The following is a 13,934-nucleotide window of genomic DNA, read 5'->3' as shown; positions in this document are numbered from 1 at the left end:
CCAGCATGAGGACGGGCTTCTCTTCCGTGCTCAGTTAATCTGGCTGTCAGTTGGTGTTAACGCTGCCGTTTAAGTGCTCGGATTCCAAAGGGAAACAGACAAACCTCCCAGAAGGAAAGAAGGAAGCAAGCGAGGAAGGCAGGAATTGCAGGAGGAAAAGAACAGGCAGAACAGAGAGAGGAATCAAGGGAAGGGGGGGAAACACCAAATCTATGACTGGACCTGGGCTTCTTTTTCGCCAATGCAAAAAGGAATATGCAGCACATTTTTGCCTTCTTCTGCACCGGTTTCCTAGGCGCGGTAGTAGGTGCCAATTTCCCCAACAATATCCAGATCGGTGAGTGAGAGGGGCAGCCTGGGGAGGGACTTTCTGGGTCTGGCAAGGTTTTTTTGGGGGGGGGTGTTGTCTGTGTCCGTGTGTCCCCCCAGCCTCGCTACAGATTGTGCTTGGCTAGAAAGCTGGGTGGTAATGGGAGGTGGACTTGGACCGCCAGCAGGGGAGGGGGCTCCTCTTGATCAGATGAGGGGCAGCGGGAAGTACACACACACACACACACGCACACACACACCACTCACACTCTATGCATGAGCATGTGAAATGGAGGAACCACTGCTTTGAAGGAAAGAAAATTCAGGCTGTAGCGAGCAAAGGGGTAGTGGGTGTTTAAAGGAGTTCACTCCATTGCTTGATAGATGGTGACTGATTTAATTCATTTATATAAATATGTATAGTGTCTTTCTGTGTGATTAGCTACTAAATATGCATATATGTATTTAATTGACCGAGGGGATGATTTCTTGGCTGGGGGAGGGGAAAGAGACCCTCTGAAAGATGGAATGAAGGGTGCTGGGTTTATGGCAGCTGCTTAAATAATGCCAGAAGACCCCCACTTAAAGTCAAGGGGGCTCTCAATCCTGCTCTGACGCCCCCAGCTGCCTTCTGTCTGCTGTCTGCCATGCTGGGCTGGTGCTCCCCACTCCTCCGATCCTGGAACTTCCTAGCCTGCCTTTATTCCTTCCATTGCCGCCTCCTCTTAGATTTTCCATCCACAGACACTGTCTACCTTTTACACACACACAAACACACGTACACATAGTTCCCTTCCTTCCTTTAGCTCTTCCTGTCACTAGGCTCTATCCTCTCAACTTGGAGGCAGGTTTCAACATGCTGCATGCCTTTTTGTTCCCCATTTCTCTTTCCTGGTTGTCGTGCTTCTAAAGGGCCCCTCACCCTCTCTGTATTTGTGGAGCAGCTGATAGATATTGCTCCCCCCTTAATAATAACGGGTGAAAGCAAAACAAACGGGAGCAATAACATCAATAACAGTGTGTGTCCACAAGGGCTCGGGGCTTCACTGTGACCAGCCTTTCAGTGTTGGATGTGTCCCGGAATGGAGCAAGCTGCTTTGCTGGGAGGCATCTTGGTTGGCTTGGGTTCTGTTTTTTTCTCCCCTGATAGGGACGGAGCTCCACTAGGGAAAGTTCCTATGACTGGTAGTTTGTGTTCTTTGTGTGAGTGTGTGTTTGGGGGGGAGGGGTGTGGTGCAGGTCCTGTTTTGCTGGGCACACATGTGGTGCGGTGGCAGTCTCTTCTGGCCTCTCCAGCATGCTGGCTCCAAGGGTGGTTTAAAGAGCCATGGAGTAACTTGCTTTGTTTCCTGACACCTGTTAAGCTACATCCTGAAGTGTGTCTGTGTACATGTGTTAGTGACTTACACCTTACACGCAAAACAAAACTTCCTGCCTCCTGAGACGCTTCCCTTGCAGCCAGTCTGTAGCTGCCTACCTCCCCACCCCCACCCCCTTTTTCATTCATTACTGAAGAGGTGGAAGGGGACTAGGATGTGTTTGGGGTGTGGTCACCTGGGGGGAGGGACGGTGGAGCATCCAAATCAAGAAGGACTTTTTTGTTTATACTCTTTAAAATGGAGGCATATGAACATGTGTAAATCACTTGCTTTTATGTGTAGCATTGTTTATGTGGGTACTTACATATTGCCCAGTCTTCGCTAACTGCAAATGCTTGCATTGAGATTTGTGGACTTGCTTTCTCCAAAGGTATTTGTGTATATCACTATGGGTATAAATGCACAGAGGTGTTTTGGGTTTTGTGTACATGCATATGATATGTTTGCCCACATATCTCTGTAGATTTTTCATATGTAGCCCCAACTTATTTGTTCAACTGCTAAGACCATTATTTGTTCCCAAATAAAAGGTTAAAACATTACATTGCAAAACAAATGCTGAAAATATCACTGCCATCAGGTAGTACTTGAGTCTACTTGTACGATCTTTAATAAAAGCCTTACAACCCATTTATTGGTTCTCAGAAACAAACACATAATCACTGTATAAGAAGTTATAAGTACATTATGTTGGGGTTGTCATTCCTGTGGAAGCTGGGATAAACTTCTAAATATTCATTACAGTTCAGTCTCTGGAAATAACTGGTTCTAATTCATAGAAACGGAGCTTAATCCATTTACACACTGTCCACAGTAAATACAAAGGTGAGGGCATGTGTTCTTGCTTCTTGGAACAAGAGCCTCAATAGGCACCTTTGATATGCTTTTTACTAGAATAGAATATTCTTTGTACCCTCTTGACATTCTTAAGCCCCCACATCTTTGAAGTCCAAGGTTCTACCATGAAAATATACACAATGGCAATCTCTTATGTAACAAGTCATTCCTAGGTAGCTAGGATCATGAGTGTCAAAGAAGAAGCAAAATACTCTTTGTAGAAGTCCAGGATTTTCAGAGGAAATGAATAATAAACCATAGAGGATATAGAATACTTAAACTGCATGTAGGTCTTCCTAGGTCAAAGACCAAAAGTGTCAAAGCAAAGAGTTAGAGTGATGGAAAAGCCCACAGGGTCCCAGAGCTAGATTTCGCCCCACAACATTTGTTGCCTATATGGCTGTATAATGAGAAATGAGTCCAATACAGGGAATATGAGACACAGTGAGAGTTCACATGCACAGACGAGCTTAGGCCACCCAGATGGTCACATGAGGGAGGAGGACAAGAAATGGAGTTCTCCCTTTTTCTCTGACCTGATCTGGGTTGAGGAGCAAACAATCAGATGTTTGGGCAGAATGATAAATGTTAGAGGCCTTTGTCACATAAAAGCTCATCTGTGGAAGTTTAAGCCTCAATGTCCAGCTGAGTCTATTTAAACTCCCATCCCCACGACTATAGGTTACAACAGTGAGTTTGGCATGGGGAGAAGAAAAGGGCCCATCTGGGGTGGGCTCTTGGAGGATTAAACCTGTCTCTATCCCAGGTGCTATGTTGCATTTTCTTTCCTCTTAGGGGGATTATTTCCAAACCAGCAGTCACAGGAACATGCCGCTTTTAGATTTGCTTTGTCACAACTCACAGAGCCCCCAAAGCTGCTCCCCCAGATTGATATTGTGAACATCAGCGACAGCTTTGAGATGACCTATAGATGTAAGTAATTGCTTCTATTTCTGACATTTCTTTCTGCAATCAGCCAATGAAAGGAGGGCCTGTGAGTAGGTGGTGGTGTCACAAAAACCACTTGAGTTGTCATTCGTCTTCCTAAGAGAAAGCCCTCCAAGAAAACGGGGCCTTTTGAGTGATTCCATCAGTTGGTATTTTAGATCCTGGAATGCTTTAGAAAATGGGTCTGCTTTTTCACTGTCAGCTAACTTTAAATGCCAGTACGATGGGTGCTTGGGTTGACTGCATCTTCCCTACCTTGCAGAGGTTTTCTTGTTCAGTTGAGAGAGTTTCACACATAAGAAACTTCTGAGAGGTGTAGAATTAAAGATTTGAACTTGGAAAATGTGGTTTAAAATGCTTAAGCCTTTCCTGTTAAGTTAAAAAGAGAAAATGTTACCTGTAGCTTGATTAGAAAGGATATGTGACAAGTTTTGTATCTTTTCCCATTTTGAGAAATGACCAATAACTATTTTTAAATTGGTGCCTTGACTATTTCCTAAATGCTTTGAAGTGATTGCCTGCTTAAGGCATAGTTTGTTAGATGGCTTTTGAGCATAAAACGGAACAGAGGTGACCTCAAGAATGAGAAGGAAGAGAGAAGTCTCTGACCTGTGAGTTGAATGCATAAAAAAAATGTGGGCAACAAAGACCATTTTGAGTTTTTCTGACAACTAGGAATGAAAAGGAGATTGTGTGGTTGCATGATTGCCATTTGAAGACAGATGGAAGCAGAAAAATTAATCAGCAGAAGACATTTTCCCTCTAGGGATTAAGCTCAAGTAGGAATTTATGGCATGGAGGTGTGAGCTGAATGGCAAGAACAACTGGAGACCTGAAACTGGATTCAATTGACATCATGGGCTTTGTGTGCCACTGTGGACTTGGTGACTTCTATGGAGCGATGGATAGTCAAATACATAGATCATATTTCCTTCATATTTTCCCCACATTCCCTCATAGAGGGCTCTCAATGATTTGAACTGAACATGCATTATGCATTGAAAGCTCATATTGAGAATTTGGAATTCTCCCTATCCTTAAGACCACTCATAAGATAATGTTGATTAAAATTCCAAGAATTATTCCAGATTCCATTTATAAAGTATTTACTATGGGTTAAAAACTATAAATATTTTATAGACAATTATACTGGCATTTATTATCACTTATTGAGCATCATTATGACCCTTGCAATGCACTAATTTTCATGTGTCAGCTCATTGAATCCTCACAGGTGCCTTAGGGGGCACTATGTTATCTTCTTTTTAGGACACTGAGGCTGTACCAAGTTATATAACTTGCCCAGGGTGGTCCAAGAAGTAAATGGTGGTCCTGTGACCCCGAGATCCATGTTCCTGTGGACTGTGATAGATACATTGATCCCTATGGTAGCCTGATCAGTGATGCTTAGATTACCCAAGAAGCAAAAGGGACTTTTCAGAGATTTTTAAGGCAGTGGCTTGATAAAGCACCTAAGGAGGAAATCTTACAGTGCTTCAAAATATAGCTATGATTTTACACCAGAGTGACCTATTAAGTAAATAAAATAGCTATTCTGCATTTTAATAATGCTGAGGTTGAAAATCTTGTCTACTGTGTTACTTACTAACCTTAAAAAAGAGATGGAGTTTAATTGTTGAATTGTAGTTCTGTGAAACCATCTCCCTGGAAAGCCTGAATAATCTGGTTTTCAGATAACCTCACATTCCTTTTGATATGGCTTAGAGTAGGTCTTTGAAGCGAGGATTTAGATGTGGGCATCGATGTATCTAAAACCAACCTATAATTATGCATAATATTTTGCATTTATATGCATATGCTAATTTATTTACTGAGGAGAGGCTCCATAGGTTTTGTCATACTCCAAAGCTTTTGTCATACTCTCAAAGGGGTCCATTACTCAAGAAGGATTACTTGCTTAAGAAATCAGGAAAAATAAATGGCTGGCATCTGTATTCACTCATACTGCTGAGAATTGTCTACAGCAGAGCTTGGTGGAATGAGATGTTAACTGCTGTCCTGGTGTTGAGAGATGTTGACTGACAGGACAAGATAATAAAAGACAAAAGAAAAAGGAGGAAATGTTCTGAGGCAAAAGGTTGTGTTTCTGTATAGTTATCTTAACTACCTAAGACTTGATCTGTAACAGCCTTGTTGGGCATTTACTGGGGAGATTGAAATACAATGCAGACAGTGTTACCCATTGTAGTTAGTAAATCTGGAGTAAATTGATCTTGGTTCTTGAACTTGATTCATGCCATATACCAGTGCACAGATTTCTATTCACTTGGTCTTTCTTTAAATGTTTTTCAATGTCACAAATTGAGATGGACCCTGGGAAAATAGATGATAAAAGGCCCTTGCTTTCAAGTAGCTTATAGTCCGGTGGGGAATGCTGTTGTGGAAATTGTCTGAGAAGCAATAATGTTATCTTGTGCTTAGATCTTTATTTTCTTCTCTTTAGCTCCAAGATCAGAACCAGGACTGGGCAATTTAGGTGGCAATGGTGGCACTATAATTCCCAGCCTGCCTGGAGGATTCTCTATTAGTTTTTATACGAGGCTAGGACACCTTTTAGGGTTATGTTCCCTGTGGTCCATTGGTCTGGGAAAACTGTACATCTGCCCTGATTTAAGTTGAGTTAAAAATGTCAAAGGGAGTAGATTGGTTTTAGGTAGGTTGTGTTAACTGATCATTTATGGAAAACCAAGAAAACCATCTTATTCAGATTTAATTTCATGTGCTGTTTTGAAATCTGGAGTAGTAGTTACCTTAAATTAACTGTCTCAGTCTTACTACAGAAAATAACTAAATATTTGCTTTTCGTAATTTTTGCCGTCATTTGATTTTTTTTCCTGCCCATTTTGCTATTCATTATCCCTCCACCAGAGGGTGGAGAAGGGAAGGGAGAGGAAGTACAACAGGATTGTTCTGCTGGATATGTTGGCAAGAGAGGATCATAAAGGAACAGTGGTGGTGGTAGGGTAGCGGATTCAGGGAAGATGGAAGAGGAGTATTACTAATACCAGTTGCTAAGATGAGATTTTTTGTGTCTTCTTTGCAATCAAGCTTTCTTGCTTTGCTTATTTGCAGTCATTAAGGGATAAAGTCATTGAATCAGCAAAGGCCTTACATTCATCCAAGCCTAGAGGAGTGTGGATTGACGGGACTGTCCATAGAGATAGTAATTATTATCAGTAATTATTGACCAACTGTTCAGCTTATCTTGGTGCCTTTATGGTAAATATAAATAAATGGACAGATGAGATAATGACTGGGATTTCCATTGAAGGTATGAGGGGCAACTACAACTTAATTCTTATGTTTTCATTCATTCATCCATTCATTCATTCCATATACATATGCTCATTGCCTACTTCATGCCATGTGCTGTACCAGGTGTTGGGAATATAATGGCCAACAAAGAAGGCACAGCCTCTTTCCATACATTTACAGTTACAATTTAGCCAGGAGTACCTCAACCTCAGTGCATATATGGGGTGCCTGGGTGGCTCAGTCGGTCGGGTGGCCACCTTCAGCTCAGGTCATGATCTCACAGTTCGTGGGTTCGAGCCCCGTGTTGGGCTCTGTGCTGACAGCTAGCTCAGAGCCTGGAGTCTGTTTCAGATTTTGTGTCTCCCTCTCTTGCTGACCCTCCCCTGCTCACGCTGTCTCTCTCTGTCTCAGAAATTTAAAAAATCAAAAACAAAAACAAAAAAAAGAAAACACTTCAGTGCAGTGCATATAAAATTTACCCAGAGAGCTTATTTAAAGCAAAACTTAGGGGTGGATTCTAGACTTCTTGAATAAGAATATTCCAGAGCTGGCCTGGGAGGGCGGGGGGAGATTCCATAGTAGTTAGTATGGGAATCACACTTTGAGCAATTCTTTCATCTAAAAAGCTCTCCATTACCTTAGCAAGCATTTTTGAGTTCTTAATCAAACCCACACATGGTATTAAGCACTAGAATTACAGACAAAATAAGACACGTTCCTTGCCCTGTATAGGACTTTATCCCTAGTGAGGCTGACTATCCTGTAAAGAGAAAATTAAAATATAATGTTGCGTTGGAGCAGCAATTTGTGGGAAGTGTCAGAGATGGCTTAAACAGTGGGGGTGGCCTCTCAGATGGTGGTTGAATTGAGTCTCGGTGATAAATAGAAGCTTTCCAGGAAGATAAGATGAGAGGGCAAGAAAGGGACGAGGCTAGTGTGTTCTGGGAAGAGCATATAACATGTGCAAAAGTAAAGAGGATACTTTACTTTGTTACTGTCTTGCTCTGTCCTGTTGTGACATTCCAGGCTGGCCTCTCATCTGCCATTTCTCAAATACTACAGAAGGGGTCACCGAATGGCATCCATAAGTTAGGTTCAGCGCAAAATTTAAGAATCATGGAATTTCAGGGGCGCCTGGTGGCTCAGTCGGTTACGCATCCGACTTCAGCTTGGCTCATGATCTCATGGTTCGCGGGTTCGAACCCCGCGTCGGGCTCTGTGCTGACAGCCAGCTCAGAGCATGGAGACTGTTTCAGATTCTGTATCTCCCTCTCTCTCTGGCCCTCCCCTGCCCATGCTATCTCTTTCTCTCTCTCTCTCTCAGAAATAAATAAAACATTTAAAAATTAAAAAAAAAAGAATCATGGACTTTCACATCAAAATTTGAGTATCGTAGTCTCTTTGAAATTTTAAAAGATGTGGCAATATTAGATCTCACTTCTGTGTAGCTCCAGTTTGCTGGGATGGAAGTGGGAGTATTCCATCTAGATGGTTTTCTTCCCAACCAGTCCATTTGGCTCATTTTGTTTACCTGCTTGGCACTTGGAAGCATTGTGTTTGTAAGCCCCAGTTGGTTTGTCCTGCATTCTTGCCTTGATATGTGTTTCTAGATCAGCTCTACCACCAGAATGTGAATCACTGTCTAGAAAGGTCACAAATATCTATTGTTTGATATTGCTGAGAACACCTGGAAAAGGTCTGTACCCCTAACACAAATGAACAAATGTCTCCAGGGGTCAGGGAATCATATAGCATAAAGATGCTAAGAGCCTAAATGGCAATCAGGTGGGGGCTAGTTGCCTAATTATAGCAGGTTTTCCTCTGTTATAGACCCATTCAGGAAGCTGACAGGGGATCTAACCAGACTTTAGGCATGGATAGCAGACAAATGGCATCTTAACTCTTGCCTAAGAGTCCCTCATCATTTTTAGAGCTGTAGACTAATAGTCCATTCAGGTTTTTTTATTGACTTTCACAGTGCTCTTTAAATTTTTTTTATAGTTTCTTTATTTTTGAGACAGAGAGAGACAGAGCATGAGCGGGGGAGGGTCAGAGAAAGAGGGAGACACAGAATCTGAAACAGGCTCCAGGCTCTGAGCTGTCAGTACAAAACCAGATGCAGGGCTCGAACCCACGAACCATGAGATCATGACCTAAACTGAAGTCGGACCCTTAACCGACTGAGCCACCCAGGGGGCCCCACAGTGCGCTTTAAAATGTGGTATAAAAATTCAGATTTCTGTCTTCTCTAAAAAACTTAGAGCATCAGGCACCCCCAGACCTATATTCCTTCTCAGCTTCTATTGTCTAAAGCTGAGAAGTGCTCTCCAATTTTGGTGTAAGGCATAAACTCTCAAGTTTACCAAAGTCCTCACCACTCTCTGTTGTATATGTGGCCAGTGTAACAAGATTACACTGCTTCCCAAGGCCTGTAAGCAAGCCAATGTGCTCACACCTAATTTATATCCTTCATCACCTGTCATTTCATTGTTTCATTCAAATAATATCTATTCTTCACTCTATAACTAGTAGTAGAGAACACAAAATATGTGTGACTTCTGCTCTCAAAAAATCTGTACGTAGTAATAAAAAGAATGAAAGTCCAGGAGGGCTGGTGCTGAAATAGACAAAGTTTATTTCAAAGATCTACCATGTGACAGATACTTCACATATGTTTTCTTTGAGTTTTCTAACAATCCTAGAAGATTATCCGTATATTGTAGACAATGCTATTGAGACTGAGCAAGGGTGTCTTCCCTATATTCTGCAGTGGAGAAGGGCTGGCCTAGTATTTGAAGTCAGCTTTGGGGACTCCAAAACCCGATGAGCTTTCCCCCTCGGTGAAGTTTATGATTTTGGGTTATGAGCTCAGACTTCTAAGACAGAACATGGCTATGGACAACAAGGAAGACTCCTCTGGGTAGGCTGAGCAGTCACTGAAGAGTGGGGCATGTGTTCGTTTTGACAAAGTGGAGAATTCAGAGTTTGTCTCCTGTACCCCTCTGTGCCGACAGTTAAATGGCAGATGTCTGCATTTGTCTGATTGATGTTACAAATCTGACTGTGGCTTCTCCATCTTCCCCTATACCCTCACTTTAAGACATGCAGGCATCAACATGTGTCTGTATTTTCACTCTTGATTTTTTCTAATATTGCTAATTGTAAACTTTTTGGTGCTGAGGTTTGTGAAAATTGCTTCCTCTGACTAAATTGAAGACTCTGTTGAAATCAGCCAGATTACTGTTTCCCTCTCAGATGGTCAAGATAAATGGTTAAAATTCATTAATTTGCTCATTCATTCAAAACTCTGTTATTTTTGCCCTCTGTGGAGCACATGTGCCATTACTACCCCCTTCCAGGCCCTAGCAGACAGCATTCATTGATTACAGAATTCCTTCCCATTGAATGTAGACATGGACTTAAATTATTTTGCTTTTTCCTTTCCTTTTCTCTTTTTAAAATTCTTTCTCCCCATAGCATTACGGGCAGCTACTACAAGTTGGTCAGAGTTGAAATTGATGCAAGAGGTAAAATCCATTTGCCAATATAAGGCATTACAGTAGGAATTAGGAAAATAAAATGCATTAGGCATTGATTCTCCCCTTAAGGGCTCAGGTTCTTATAGAGTAAATAGGCATGCACAAAAAACCTGATATAAAGAAGAGGTTCTCTCTTTCTTGCTCTCTCCTCTCTCTCTTTCACACACACACACACACACACACACACACACACACACACACACACACACCAGGTTTGAGGCAGTGAAAAGTATATGAAAAGTATATGAATTGAGATTTGAAGACATGGACTGTCAAATTCTGGACTGTCTAACTTCTGGAAACATCCATGTGTGTGACTTTGAATGAGCCATCCTCATTTAGAAAATAAAACTCAGCGGTGCCTGGTTGGGTCAGTTGGCTAAGCATCCGACTCTTGATTTCAGCTCAGGTCATCATTTTGTGGTTCGTGGGCTCAAGCCCCATCTCAGGCTTTGAGCTGAGTGTGGAGCCTGCTTGGGATTCTCTTCCTCTCTTTCTGCCCCTCCTCTGCTCATGCTTTCTCTCTCAAAATAAATAAACATTTAAAAATAAATAAATAAAATAAACCTCATATGATTTCTAAGAGTCCTTCTAGGGCTATATTTCTATGGTGAGCATGTATAGAAAACTCAGGGATAAACTATTTAGAAAAGAAGCTCTTGTATCAGCCACTAGATTGATTGAGAATCTAAGGAAAACTCCAAACTTTCTCCCCACCAAGTTACACAGGCAGGCTATATTTTGTATGCTGGTGCAGGGGTACTAAGCCTCTCATGGGCCTCAGGTACATTCATTTAATATTCAATAAGTGTTGATGGAGGGCTTACTAATGTCAACAAAAACAGAAGGCAGCCCTGTGTTCATGGAGCTTACCAGCTAGTGAGAGAGGCAGATATTAGTCAAATAATTATATAGATGAGTATATCATTATAGGCTGTGATAAAGATGTAAAAGAAAAGACCATGATTCAGTGAAAGCATATTCCAAAGGAATCAGCTCTGGGCAAAGGGATGAATAGGTTTTGAGCAGAGAACTGAAGGCTTTTTAGAGATGTGGTGCTGGGAACAGGAGGCATGTTCTAGAAGCCTCCTGGACAGAGGTTTGGTGGAGAGGATGTGAGGGGTGAGGGGAGTGTGAGGCTGGAAAGGATGGCAAGGGCTAGGCCCTGTGGGCCCTGTTACAGATTTTGATCTTCAGCCAAAGAACCATTGGAAACCCACTAAAGGGTTTTAAGTAGAGAAGTGTCATGTTCAGATTTCTGCTTTCTCACCAGGAATCAGATGCTTGAGAGCACTTTGCCACTTTCATGTTCCTTGAAGACTTTCTGCTTATGTATCAATGACCTTTGTACCTTTACTCTTGTTGCCATTTGGGATGAAGTCTGACAGCTGAGCAGAGGGATGGGGACAGATGCTGGGGGCAGGGGAAGCCAATGATTGGGTGTAGAGGTAAGTTGTCACATGGACTCTGTGATGTGCCCATGGGTGTTCTCATGGGGACTAAAGGCTGGTCCAGCACAGGGCTGGTAGGCCTATGCATGGAGACAAGAAGGCATCTGGAGTCTCTACTTAATTTCATCAGCAGAAAAGGCCATATTACACTGAACTTTGGTCTGTAGTCAAATTGGACACTTCCATGCTGTTTCCTCCATTTGTACCTAGAAACTGTTCCTTCCATGTCCCCCTTCGACATTCTATTCTTCTGGTCAGTCCTAGCCTTTACATCACCTTCTCCAGGAAGCCTTCCTTGCTTTCCCATGGTCATATCCTCTTCTGCCTCTTGGCCCTTTGTACCTTCCCTATAGCAGCTGTCATACTTAGCCCTAGATCTTTATCTTATCTGACCAAGTGGTCTAAGGAGCTGTAGCCACATTTTATTTAGCATCTCATTGCAGTGTCTACCACAGAATAGTGTTCAGTGATACTAGTTGAATGAATGAATGATTGAGGGAATGAATGAATGATTGCATAGCAGTATATTATATAACATCGGGGCAGGTATAAGAATAAACCTGAATTATTGCCATTTATGGGAGGTAGTGCTTTGATATTATGAGTTTTGAGAGTTCCAATAGGTTGTGTTGTAAATTCCTGTGAAAAGCTATTATAACTGTGTTGTTAGAAAGTGATGGGGGTGAAAAGCAGTTGTAAGTCAAATCAGAAGCTCAGTCCAGCTCCTTCTGGATATTGTCAGTAAGGGTCCTAAATAAGGTACAAGGCCCTACTTTATAGATCAAGGATTTCTGGTTCAAGGGCTGGCCATGCTATTGATGCCTTGTATAGCTTGGACAAGTCCATTCTATTTTTTTTTAACCTTCAGTTTCTTTCAAATGAAGGAAATAACTATACCAATTATATGTGGTTATTAGGAGAAGGATTAAATGATAGTTGATTTCAAATCAACTTTCCACTCAATACAATACTATGAAGCAAGTGCTTTTATTCCCCACTTTCCCCAAAGGAGGAAACTGAGCTCTCAGAGGGAGTGAGAAAGGGCATTAGCTTGCGTGTTTCTGGTACCATCCCTAGACATCTGCACTCTGGGAAGGCTTTCTTCATTCCACTGACTGCTGTGCTGCTGCTCTTCTGGGCCCTGTAGTTTCCCTCCTGTAGTAGCAGCTCTGCTACCTGCTATCAGAGCTTATGGCTTTTGTCACACAGCCCCCTGCACGTTCTTGTGGCCTGTGCTGCTCTGTGCCAGCTGCAGTCAAGGTATGCATTGTGCTGAAGCTACTGGAAATCTCTTTCCACCCCGACTGCTCTTGCAACTTTGGTGTGTCACAGCTTGCTGTCCAAGAGCACACAGAAGCCTAAGGTCATGGGAGGCCCAGATCTCAGAGGAGGCAGGCAAAACTGGGGTTAATGAGGCAGTTGTAGGCTAATGAAATTGACACCCAATTGTTAAGCCTGTTTCTGTGTGTTCATGATGTAGTTTCTCTAGGATGGAAATGAACATTTTAAGAATAGCATTTATTTTGTGGACAAAATTACCATGTGTGCCATAGGAAAACCATGGGGCTAAAGACACCAAACAAAACAAGTTTTGTGTAATTAGATTACTAAGGATAAACTTCCCATCTTTTTTCTGAACATATCAATTTAAAAGTAAAAAGATTTATAAGGGTGACTGGATGGCTCAGTGGGTTAAGCGTCCAACTTTGGTTCAGGTCATGATCTCACAGTTCTTGGGTTCGAGCCCCACATTGGGCTCTGTGCTGACAGATCAGAGCCAAAAGCCTGTTTCAGATTCTGTGTCTTCCTCTCTCTCTGCCCCTCCCCCGCTCATGCTCTGTCTCTCTCTCTCAAAAGTAAAGAAACATTAAAAAAAGGATAGATATATATTACTGTCTTATAACATGATTTTTTTTTTGCCCAGTATTACATATGTTACTTTGAATATTACACATTTTTTACAGTTTATTTGTTTTTGAGAGAGATAGAGACAGCATGAGCAGGGGAGAGACAGAGAGAGAGAGAGAGAGAGAGAGAATCCCAAGCAGGCTCCACGCCATCAGCACAGAGCCCGATGCGGGACTTGAACCCACAAAACCTGAGCCAAAACCAAGAGTTGGACATTTAACTCACTGAGGCACCCAGGCACTCCATGAAGTATTACACATTTATTTTAATATCTTTGTAAAGGCCTA

The 13,934-nt window shown here is 42.1% G+C and overlaps 1 protein-coding gene across 3 annotated transcripts in view; it reads left to right on the top strand.

The window, feature by feature from the left end:
* Nucleotides 1-255: 255 nt before the first annotated feature.
* The window catches only part of GRIA1 (glutamate ionotropic receptor AMPA type subunit 1), a 297,691-nt gene continuing 284,012 nt past the window's right edge, over nt 256-13,934 (top strand). For all 3 annotated transcript variants that reach the window (XM_077768974.1, XM_077768972.1, XM_077768973.1), the window contains exons 1-2: nt 256-337; nt 3,321-3,458. In XM_077768974.1, the coding sequence (XP_077625100.1) occupies nt 256-337; nt 3,321-3,458 (220 nt within the window). The remainder of the gene's footprint in view (nt 338-3,320; nt 3,459-13,934) is intronic.

The sequence above is a fragment of the Crocuta crocuta genome, unplaced genomic scaffold (genome assembly GCF_008692635.1).
Source record: "Crocuta crocuta isolate KB4526 unplaced genomic scaffold, BGI_CrCroc_1.0 scaffold340, whole genome shotgun sequence".
Taxonomy (NCBI): Eukaryota; Metazoa; Chordata; class Mammalia; order Carnivora; family Hyaenidae; genus Crocuta; species Crocuta crocuta.
Note: the sequence above shows the minus strand (reverse complement) of the source record. Positions and strands in the feature narration are given on the sequence as shown.